This window comes from Euleptes europaea, chromosome 3, assembly GCF_029931775.1.
Source record: "Euleptes europaea isolate rEulEur1 chromosome 3, rEulEur1.hap1, whole genome shotgun sequence".
In the NCBI taxonomy this organism is placed as follows: Eukaryota; Metazoa; Chordata; class Lepidosauria; order Squamata; family Sphaerodactylidae; genus Euleptes; species Euleptes europaea.
The window spans coordinates 43,495,708-43,507,713 of NC_079314.1; the positions used below are offsets into that span (position 1 = coordinate 43,495,708).

General features: G+C 43.1%; 1 protein-coding gene across 1 annotated transcript in view; it reads left to right on the plus strand.

The window, feature by feature from the left end:
- The window catches only part of HGF (hepatocyte growth factor), a 71,253-nt gene that overhangs the window by 36,151 nt on the left and 23,096 nt on the right, over positions 1 to 12,006 (plus strand). Inside the window, exons 7-8 of the mRNA XM_056846867.1 lie at positions 6,195 to 6,313; positions 10,861 to 11,035. Coding sequence (XP_056702845.1) covers positions 6,195 to 6,313; positions 10,861 to 11,035 — 294 coding nt within the window. The remainder of the gene's footprint in view (positions 1 to 6,194; positions 6,314 to 10,860; positions 11,036 to 12,006) is intronic.

Here is a 12,006-nt window from a genome sequence, read left to right on the forward strand (position 1 = left end):
CATTACAGAGTTTCCAGTGATTCCTCGAGTGATGTGACTTCCGTTTCCCCCCAAAAGTGATGTCATGGCACATGCTACACTGATGCCCCCCATGTCCCCGCCCCCAAGCTCCTGGCAGTCGCTAGACACAGCCTGGCAGCCCTAGGGAGACGGTGTTCAGTAGGGGTTTTCTTGTTTTAAATTTGGATTTGTAAGCTATCTTGAACTACAAAGAAAAGGCAGGGTATAATTATTGTAATTAATAAATAAATGAGCTAGCATACCCATTGCAAATACAAGGTGCAATGTGTTTGCATGTGATTAATTGACATCTATTTGACAGTGTTTCAACTATGTTTAGCAGCTCATAGGTATCACAAGAAAACTGGCATTTGTGTAATGGTTGGACCTATGGGCACTTTGGGAATTTTGAGTAAGGGTAGGGGTGGGCAGCATCACTATGATTGCTGGGGTGATGAGACACGTTCCAAAAGGTGGGGGTGTCTTTCTGCTTTGGGGAAACTGTGTTTGACTTCACTTTCTAAAGGAAGAGGGGGTTGCTCATAAGAAAGTCTGTATTTATGGCCAAGCCAGCCAAAGATGAAAGTCTATGTGTCTGCCCAGGGTGAGCTTAGCACTTTGCTAGTCAGTCAGTTGGTATGGATTGACTGGAAGATCCTTGGGGCTTTCCCCCCGCCTGTTCTATTCAAGACCCTTTGGATTTACCCCCAAGGCTCAAGAATCAAACAGGTGCCAGGAAACATATCAGTGAGCACAATGATACCCACAAAAGTCCAACTGGGGACTTATTGTTTAATGGTTGTGCTTCTGATGGCTTTTCCAGGCTGTAGCTGAGGCTATTGTACTTTGGTCACATTATGAGAAGACAAGAGTCACTGGAAAAGACAATGATGTTAGGAAAAGCTGAAGGCAGCAGGACAAGAGGAAGACCCAACATGAAATAAATTGACTCCACAAGGAAGCCATGGCCCTCAGTTTGCAAGACCTGGAGGTCTTTAATTCATAGTGTCGCCATAAGTTGGGAATGACTTGATGGCATTTAATAGACACACACATAGCTTGAACGGCTTTCAAAGTTGGCAAAATCAGTTTTGACCAGCCCCCCCTCCCAACAGCACCACAAGCAGATATTTCCATGTTTTACAAGCTATCATTTGTATGTTGCTGTTAGGGATGTCAACCTCCAGGTACTAGCTGGAGATCGTCTGTTATTACAACTGATCTCCAGCCGATAAAGAACAGTTCACCTGGAGAAAATGGCCGCTTTGGCAATTGGACTCTATGGCATTGAAGTCCCTCCTATCCCCAAACCCTGCCCTCCTTGGGCTCCGCCCCACAAACCCGCAAAGAGGGACCTGGCAACCCTAGTTACTGTAGTGGTTTCACATAGCTTAGCTCTTGGGGTTTTAATGTCGAAACTCAGCTCAGAATCTTGTTGCACCTTACTGAGGTGCAAGCTTTCATGGACTACAGCCCACTTCATTGTCTGCAGAATTGGCGGGCTCGAGTCCACAAAATGTTTGCCCTCACAGGCTTGTTAGTCTTTATGAGGCCACAAAGCTTTTTGTTTTTGTTGTAACAAGACTCTCTCTCTCTCTCTCTCTCTCTCTCTCTCTCTCTCTCTCTCTCTCTCTCTCTCTCTCTCTCTCTCTCTCTCTCTCTGGAATTTGTCTGAACAATATGGAAATGTTATTGCTGAGCAGCACACTAGGAAGGCAGGGCTTTGTGAGTGAAATATTGACTGGATCATGTTGTGATGAAGATTTGTTGAAAGGGATATGAAGATCACATGACTGAGGGAAGCGTGGTCCTTGAAAATTAATTTTGTGAGCACATCTGGGCTGTGCATTCTGCTGATGGAGCCACCAGACTCTGTAGACCTCCATGGGTGTACATTAACACCCAAGCAGATCTGAGCAGTCTGGGGGCTGAGAGTCAGCCCTGTGGGAAATCACTGAAACAACATACTGCCACCTGCGTGAACGCTCATTTCTGTGCCAGCAAAAGAGAGGCGGAGAAGGGTGGGAACTCAGACCAAGGAGCAGAGCAGGAGCCTGAACTGCACAGAGGGGTGTGGAGTGGGTGAGGGTTCAAGAGTGTGCCAAAGCTGTGGTCTGTTGCAAGCCAGGGTCTTCATCCTGCAAGTAATGAAATCCAGCTGGAGAACCGAGCACAGCTTTTTCGCTCCCTGCCTCCAGCCAGAACAGCTTTGCTAACCACTCTGGAGTATTGTGAGCCATTATGCCACTGCTTTTATTATGGTACTAGTGCACCCCAAACCAGACCCACTCTATGTGGGAGGGAGGGGAGATATTGTTTCCTTAACTATAAATCACTATAGCATGATTGTGATCAATCTGCACATACCATATACAGCAGAACATCCTGAACCTCAAAGGCCAATATAATCAAACACATGGAGATGCCTTATACTGAATTAGACCCTTGGTCTATCAAGGTCAGTATTGTCTTCTCAGACTGGCAGTGGTCCTCCAGGGTTTCAGGTCGAGGTCTTTTACATCATCCACTACTTGGTCCTTTTAACTAGAGATGCTAAGGATGGAAGCTGGGACCTTGTACGTGCCGAACAGATGCTCTACTACTGAGCCACAGCTCCTATCTGCTCCCTAGGATCCTCTATAAAAACTTACATGTTAGCTGCATAAGATCCTTTCCCACCACATCTTTTGAATCAGGCACCGGGGGAGCAGCACAAGCTGACCACACTTCCTCAAGCTGGGCTAATTTTGGTACCCCTACATAAATACGACACGACAACCGTTCTTGATGTGGGGCATACTGCTTGAGGAGCATCACCAGATCCTGAGCTGATATTGCAGGACAGTGCTGGAAACATTCAGCTGAATAGCATCATGGTTCAGGCTGGGGTTGGGTGTTCACTGATCTGTGATTCAGTGTTTATTTTATTTTATTTTATTTTTATCCCACCCTCCCCTGACCACAGTCGGGCTGAGGGCGACACATCCAGTAATAAATTAACAACATCACAATTACATAAATAACATCGCAATACAAAACCATATTTAAAACCTGGATTATAGACTAAAATAGATAATTTAAAACCAGAAAAATCTAAATGAGATCCAGATGATGCCTTCCAAACTTCAAATGGTGGTAAAACAGTCAGGTGAGAAAGGCAGGATAGGCATAAGTAGAAGTATAAAAGATGGAACAAAACCAGAGCAGGGATGGTTGGAACTGTCACTGCCCTCAACCATAGGCCTGGTGGAACATTTTGGGATCTCTCAGCAATTCATTTACAAAATTGCAACTCCAGGATGCGTAAACAAAAAACACATGCTCTGGATTTTAATAAAATAATTTGCATAGACTGCAGAATGTTTGCCTTTAAATGTTTTCATTTGTGGCCAAGAGCTTTTGATAGGCAACCTGGCCTCAATTAGCATCATGTGTTTTAAATTTCAATCACCAGTGTCTGTTATGATTTGGGACTGAATTATTACCTAAATCTCAGTTTAAGTTGTAAAAGAAGAGGGGAGGTCTGAAATTAATGACCCATGAATGTGAAGCAATCCTGGGGAAGAGTAGCATCTACAATAAAAGCCAATTGCCTGGAATCCAGGAATAACGAATGCTGATAGAATTGCATCTACTGAATTTAATCAAAAATACAACTGCAAAAGTGGAGAGGGGACGAAGAACCATTAACCCTTTGAAAGAGGTTAGAATTACCTTCCATGTGGAAGATGAACACTATTAATAATTTTCGTCCTTTTTTTCTAAACTGCATTTTGTCAGCCTGCAATCCCTGGGAATATTTTTTGGGGGTGGGGACTGGCATGCCAGAATAATGCCTGTGTGCTGATGTCACAGATGAAAACCGGAGGTGATGTCATGATGACAAGGGGGCACTCTAGGATTTGCAATAGATTTTTTGCAAATAGAGTACCCCCCCAGATGTCATGATGCCCCTTCCAGTTTTTTGTTGGATGTGATGCCAGCATGTTGGTGCAATGCTGGTGGGCACCCCCATTCCCCCCTGGCCTTACAAGTTCAGTGGGCAGGTTCCACTATAGCTATAGTGGAAAACCTGACAGCTCTAAGTCTGATCCTGTACATGTTTGTTCAGAGAGTGGGACTTAACTTCTGAACCTCTGTGGGAGTTTAGTGGAGCATCCTTCCATATATCTGCATATAGGATTGCAGTCTTAAAATTACACTTCATTTCCAATAGTGGGGATGTCAGCCTCTAAGGAAGGGAAGCAATATCCAAGACAGATGCAAGGTATAATTTGCAAAGATGCTGGGAACTTCAACATGAACTTGATCACAGTTTGAAGTGCTCATGATTGAATTGCTTATTTATGCACAAGTTGAGCCCCTTGCTGAACTGCTGTTGTGCGTGATGTTCAACTCAAACACAGCGTTGAGTAGCTGTATGCCTGCCCAATAGTCACTTCTATGTGCTTTCATGCATAAATGGGAAGGCACATTATGCCTTGGTAAATAAACAACATTTCTAACATGCACAGTGACCAATCAGAGCAGCTGTTTGCCATATCTCAGGATGAGACTCACACAGTTTCCTAGGAAATGATAATAACATGCATGCAACAGCATGCACAAATTTATCCTGATCTAAATAGTTTGCCAGTCACGGATGAACAATGAGAATGCCATAAGGTTTACAGGGAGACACCTCACTAGCAAGTGACAGTGGTGAAGCAAAAAACTTTTTGGTTTACATAATGTGACAAATAACAAATAATGAGACTGCAGTGGCAGATGTGGGGGAAACTATGACAAAAGCAATGCATTATGTATCTTTTTTCACAATGTATCTTTTTAGCCTGTTTGAAATGTTTGTTAACCATTCAGCTGTGATGATCATTCCTTTCATTCATTCAACCATCCTCGATCATGAGGCCAATCTATCGCTCTTGCTATCCAAATACTAGTTAGTCACTTGTCACAAATTGTTTTCTAGTCCTGTTGACCCAAATTCGTTCAAGTACTGAAACATATGCTGAAGTGTAGAAGTGGGAATTAATAAAGTAACAATTACGTCAATGCCGAATGGAGATTGGCAAATGTGGCAGGTTATGCAATCAAGTGCATTGTTACAACCAGTCTCAACCAATTTCCTTAGTGTTCAGCTTCTTTGGTTGATAAAGTGTTTGAAAATTAAGAGTCGGTTCAAAGAGCTTAACTTCAATAATTTTTCGTTCTGTGACAAGAACCCCCCCCCAAAAAAAAACACTCTGACATTGCTTTCCAAGGCATATTACTGGGAAAGCAATGTGGTTACCGTTGCCCCTCCCCAGCAGAATCAAACGGATTATGATATTTTATTTTAGCTTTTTCTTTTCTGGATAAAAGATTCCTCAGCAGGCAACTGTAACTCACTTAGGAATTGGCTCATGAAGACTACATCTGCTAGCGGTTCCAAAAGGACTTTGGGTTCAAAGGCAGTTGACATCTGCACTCCCCTAAATATAATCTAACATCCACTTGCAATATACTGCATATAATAAATGTAAACACCAGCAATAAAATGTCACTCATTCAGGATGTTCTTGGATGTCTTATATTTTCCCCTCTACAATTTCTTTAATAATATTAGGGAAAGAAATGGAAACAATTAAAGGGAATGGTGGTGTTCTGACAAGATATGGGAGAGCAGAGGAAAATTACATTTCTTTCCATTTTTCTTACTTGCAGTGGTGGAAGAAGGAAGGCCCCCCCCCCTACATAAACTGAATGCTAAAAATAGAGCTCTCATTAGGAAGGAGTTTATTGCATTCCTGTTTGAACCCAGGGCCCTTGAACTATAATCTTTAATGAGCCTGGCATGGCAGGAAGTGTTTATGTTGTCCCTTTCTTAATTGGCCCCATTCGAAGAAGACAAAGTAAGTCATTTTTGTATGTGTCAGGCCAGAGGTTAATGGGAGGTTAGTCAATTAGCCGAACAACCCTGTTTGATGTCCTGAAACCTCTCCGAACAGTTCTCCTCCAGGTGTGAGGGCTGCTCTTTGATGGCTCCCACTCTTCCCCATCTGTGGGTATTCAGCATTCCCACGTGTGAGCTTTTATGCCCGTTGGGTCCACTCTCAACCCTCTGAAGCTCCAGGTTGTTTGGTCCCTTTCTGGTGTGTGCCTGTGTAATGTTGTCCGGCTGACTCGGCTGACACACTTGTCACTGTGGTTTGCAGACATCCTGACAAAGGCCTCGATGATAATTACTGCCGCAATCCGGATCATAAGCCGAGGCCGTGGTGCTACACTCTTGACCCCAACACCATCTGGGAGTTTTGTGCAATTAAACCGTGTGGTGAGTTTAAAACAAACCTTTCTTGCTTCCTTTTTCCTTCCCCGAAGCTAGATGCCAGTAATTTATCTAAAGTCCCAGCTGAACTGCATGATAGTGGAGTTATATTTTGGGCAGGCTTGGGTCGTATTGTTTACCATGTGGATTTCTTGCGTCACCTGGTCCTTCCTTTGCCGTCGTGACAGATATGAGTATATCTACTCATTTATCTACAAAAAGTGTCTGCCTCTCAGATTGCATGGCTGAGATTTGCTTGCGTCTTGCCTAGGACACATTCAAGGAAATGCTTCCCACAGATATATCTGAGACGGTGAGACCTGGAACTTGCCCTGAAGATACATATTGCCAGAGAAGGTTGTAATAGTAGTCAAGCTGTTAACAGTATTGTAGTTTAGGAACTCAGTTTTGTGGCTTATATCCAGGAGTTCCCAGAATTCTTAGAAACAGTTTGAAAATCACTGTATTAGACCCAATCTATTACAGTTCTGATGAGTTCATTTTGTTATTGGTGTGTGAGAGAGGTTTACAGGTAGGGTTGCTATGGTGGGAGGCCCCCCCATTGATGGTTGCCATTGTCTACTGCTGTTCTAAGTGGTGAAGGAGAAAAAAACACACTACCACTGGCCTCCATGCTGGTATGTCACCATAGAGTTTCTGGTGATTCCTAGAGCTACTTATTGCTACTTTTGGGTTGTACCTGAAAGTAGTGTTGCCAACCTCTGGGTGGTGGCTGGAGATCTCCCACTATTACATCTGATCTCCAGGCGACAGAGATCAGTTCACCTGGAGAAAATGGCCACTTTGGAAGGTGGAATCTATGGCATTATACTGTACTGAAGTCCCTCCCCTCCCCAAACCCTGCCTTCCTCAGGCTCCAACCCCAAAATCTCCAGGTATTTCCCAACCCAGAGCTGGTAACCCTACCTGAGAGTGATGTAGTGTCATCATGCCCTCCACACACCCCACCTGGCAAACCTAGTTACAGTTAGAATCATGGAATCATAGAGTTGGAAGGGACCACCAGGGTCATCTAGTCCAACCCCCTGCACAGTACAAGAAATTCACAATGCAGGAAGTTGCTCTGTTCTTGGTTGTTTGTTAGGGTTGCCAGCTCCGGGTTGGGAAATACCTGGAGATTTTGGGGGCGGAGACTGAGAAGGGTGGGGTTTGGAGAGGGGAGGGACTTCAACGCCATAGAGTCCAATTGCCAAAATGGCCATTTTCTCCAGGTGAACTGATTTCTATCAGCTGGAGATCAGTTGTAATAGCAGGGATCTCCAGCTAGTACCTGGAGGTTGGCAACCCTATTGTTTGTATATATGTGGCAAATCTTTAATTATTCTACTGAAGTCTGCACAATGTTTTGTAAGAGGTGGACCTACTGATAAGCTTTTTAAGGTAGCAAAAGTGTTAGAAGTGACTGAGCTAAGTTCTGCCCCTTGTTTTTTACTTTCGTTCTGGCAGTCAAAAAGTAAAAGTGCTGAAAGACGGCTTCTGAGAGTGCAAACATCTGGTGCATTTATTGCTGTCTGGACTTAATGCTACCTGAATGTTTGACTTTTGAATTAAGCTGATCCAGGAGAAGACTCGTTATCGCTCACATTTTCCTGCATATGTGAAACATTTTGCATTTGACTTTCTCTGCTGTAGTTCTGAAATGACTTAGTTTAGAGTCCCCTTGGCAGTGTATGAATTGTGGAGCTTGCTTAGACATTACTTGTGAGCTGCCCTAAGCCTGGCCTTTGAACTGGGGAAGGCGGGGTAGAAGTTTGATAAAATAAAATAAAATAAAATATGCCAGTGTTGAATACGGATACACAGACTCGCTTCCGCCTTGCTCTGCATGGATAACGTACATGCCTGGGCATCATGTGAGCCAGCTCTTGTCATGGCGAAATTATCAATAAAATATTTTAACTCTAGTGATGACAAAGATAAGAAACTAAACAGAGTTTAGAAACAGAGTTCTTTTTGAAGAATGTTGGCAAGCTTGAGAAATTTTTAAGAGGAAAGACGCTGCCCTTGGTGTTCCAGAAATGAGATTGGAATTCATCTGCTTGTTGCAGTGGGCACTCTTTACCAGTGGCTGACTTAAAGAAATTACTTTGAGCTGCTGCTATAAAAACAGTTTACATGATTCCAACGAAAACTTACAATTGCAGCACAGGAAAAAATATTGATGTACCACATGGTATTTGAAGACTATGATACAATCCCTGAAGGCGATAGCAATGTGTGTAAAACTCCTCTGCAGTGGCCCTTGGTTATCCTCATCACTTTGCGTACATTATGGCCTGTTCCTAACCTCCACTGTATCAGCGCACATGCTTGGGATGAGAAATAATCCATTGTATTTCTAGCAAAACATTGCATTGTGTAGATTATTCACCATAGGGATAATGCAGGTTAGGTCTGGGGGTCTCTGCCCTGTGTAAAAGTCAGACATGAGTTGCAGGTTCTCCTCAATTTCTGCATGTGTGATGTCTGGTTTGGATCAGGACCACAGTGTGTATAGAGAAGGGCTTTAGCATCCCCCCAATTTTCCCAGCCTCAAATAATTTGGTCTGTTGGAGAAACCTCTTTGTGTCCTGAGATATTCAAATGTTTTTTTCAGCAGACCAAATACTGCCCCAGAACGATTTCATGTCAGGAAAACAGCACCAGACCGCCGGGGGCAGGACGGCGGGGAGGCTGAAGCCTCTTCTCCGTGTCTGCTGTGGTCCTGATCCAAATTAGGCACCATGTGTGAGGCACCATCTCACCATTACACAGGGTGGGGACCCTAGACATGTCGATCAGTCCAGGATGTGATGGTACCCTTGTGCTGAAGACCGATATGCTGTTTCAGATATTGAGATATGGAGATGGTGATGTTGGAGAACTGGAAAAGCCTGGAATATTTAGATGGAGGGACGTGCTCAGGAGCAGAACACATGTTTTGTATACAGAAGGTCCCAGGTTCAACCTCTGGCATATCAAATTACAAAGGTAACAGGTGTTGGAAAACAGCTTGGCATAGACCATGGAGGTCTTTTGCTAATCAGAATAGGCCATAATAGGCTTCAGGAAAAATAGTCTGAATTGGTATAAGACAGCCTCATATGTTCATATAATGGACAGAATATTCGGTTTTCCAGAATTTAAAATGACTTTACATGGCAAATTTGCATTGAGGGAATGCACTTGAATTGAAGGGATGCATACCCTGCATGTTATACACAAGACCAAGGTCAATACCCAGTTGATGGATTTTTGTTAACCAGAGACCCTGGGAAGCTGATCCCAGTCAGGTTAGATAGTTCAGGTCACAAGAATATAAGACATCTCCTGAAAAGCTTGTGGTATTTCTTGCCTGTGAGCAAATATTATTTATTTATTCATGAACTTTAAAACAATTCAAAAATAAAAATAAAAACAGCATTCAAAAGGGAAGCTCGGGGGGAGAGCCAACTTGTACTTGGAATGGGATCTCTATAATGTAGAACAACATTTAAGCGATATGCATCTGTTTACATGTCTGCGTCAGGATTTGGCCAATAAGAAATCATTTATTTGAAATATATAAATAGTAACCTCCCAAACCTTAATTCTATTTGTCTGAGGATCTGAGGATCTGTCATGTGAGGATCTATCATTTTCCAGAACTATGTTTCAAGAGGTCCATACCAGACTGAGTACAGATTGCAGAGACATCTATTAAACGTCTCGAGACTGAGAGATTCGTTGGCTTTCCAAATATATGACTCCACTTAGAATTGTCATTCTAGATCTGCAGAAAAGAGGGTCTCTTACTAACGCTCACCAAGATAAACCTTGTAAAGCCTTTGGAACATTTAGTAATGGGACTTCTTTAAAATTAGGTGCTTTCCCCTGAGATCATAAGAATGAATTTGCCCCATCCAGGATCTTCATCCACCAGGCGCTGTTTAATTTTGCTTGCAGTACTTGTCCTGACTCAAGTGGAACTAGAGACTTGGGAGGTTAATTGCTTTAGAGTAGATTCTGACTAAATTAAAATACTAATCTGTATTCCAAGGTACAGAGTAGACCCTAATCCTACCAAGCAGATGTGTACCCATGTCATCCCAGTGTCCTGATACATTTTGATCAATAAGCAATATATAGGAAAACAGAACCTATAAGCAAGCCGGGGTAGGTATGGAAAGAACCCCTAGTGCTATCGTATTAGAGGAAAGGGCACCTGATTTCTGGCAAGCAATTGATCTGGCCTGGAGTGAGAGGCAGAGCTCTGAACAATGTGGCCCAGCAGACAGGGATATGGTGTCAGTGTTCTGATGATACATTTCAAGAGAAGAATATTGGACTATATACACTGTCAGCTAATCCAGCATGGCAGTTCTTTTATTCTTAAGGTCTGGCTTCTTCTCCAAGGCCCAAAATCTCTTTCTGCAGAAGTAGACAAATGATCTAGAGGATATTGTCGAATATTGTCGAATATTGTCGAAGGCCAATGATCTAGAGAATGTTCTCCTTCCATCTGGCTGACCACATAGGAATGAATGAAATGGTCACTGTGTCTGTCTTTCTAGCTCAGAGTGTGGTGCCCAATGCGACAGCAGAAGTAGAAACGACAGAGTGCGTCGAAGGTCAAGGGGAGGGCTACCGTGGAACTGTGAACACCATATGGAGTGGGATTGAGTGCCAGCGCTGGGACTCCCAGACTCCTCATCAACACCAGTTCACACCTGAGAACTATAAATGCAAGTGAGTAGAGTGGGTGGTGGTGGTGGTAGATGTATTTTGCATGGCAGCGACCCCTCACTGCAGTCTTGAGAGTAATCTCACAAAGCTTAGTAAATGCGCCCTTTTATCTCTGTTGCAAAACCATTACCAATCTCATTTGTTCAAACTAACAGTATGGCGTAAACACAGTTTTCTGTCATTCTTGAACCATGGGTTTCTAGAAATCGCAGTGGAATTTTCTGTAGTGCTAGTGATGAACACACTCACTGGAGTCAGATTCATACTCACCTCAGAAGTGGTGGGCCAATTTCATGGATGGCTGTGAGCAATTGAATTTGGCTGGGCTGAAACGTTGGTACATGTGTGGGTTACGATGCATAGTTACAGATGGTTCCTTGAATGTGAACCTTCACGGAAGCATAGTATGGTGGCTCTTGCACATTAACGCAATTTATGTATATTGGGGTACAGCAGACAGAATTTCCATTAAGGGGGGGGACTAAAGGCATTTGTCACTGTGAGGTTTTGTGTGTGTTGGGGTGCTAGCTGTGAGAAAAGGTAAAGGTATCTCAGATTTCTTCCTGCAACATACCTTGGAGACCAAATAATTCCTTTCTTCTCCATCCAGCCTTAATTTGTGGATACTGCTGCCCCTCCCACCCCACAATTCTTAGTTGTCTTTGGGATCCCTTCCTCCCAATGAGAACAAATTCAACTGCAGATCAAGTAGATGAGGTGCAAATGCCAGCATCAATTTTCCTCACCCTAATAAGGACTGTTACTGCTCTAGAAATAAAATAAAATAAGTGAAGTTTGAATTTCTAGCCTCTCTTGTGGGATGTAGATTAAGAGAAGTGTAACTAAGTAGGATAAACAGATAATTAGGAAGCAGTAGTCTGAAACATAAGAAAATTAACTGACATCAGTGAAGGGTTATAATTTGTTACAACATGTTAAAAAGAGTCAGTTAAGGTTTCTAAAAAGTGGGCTCT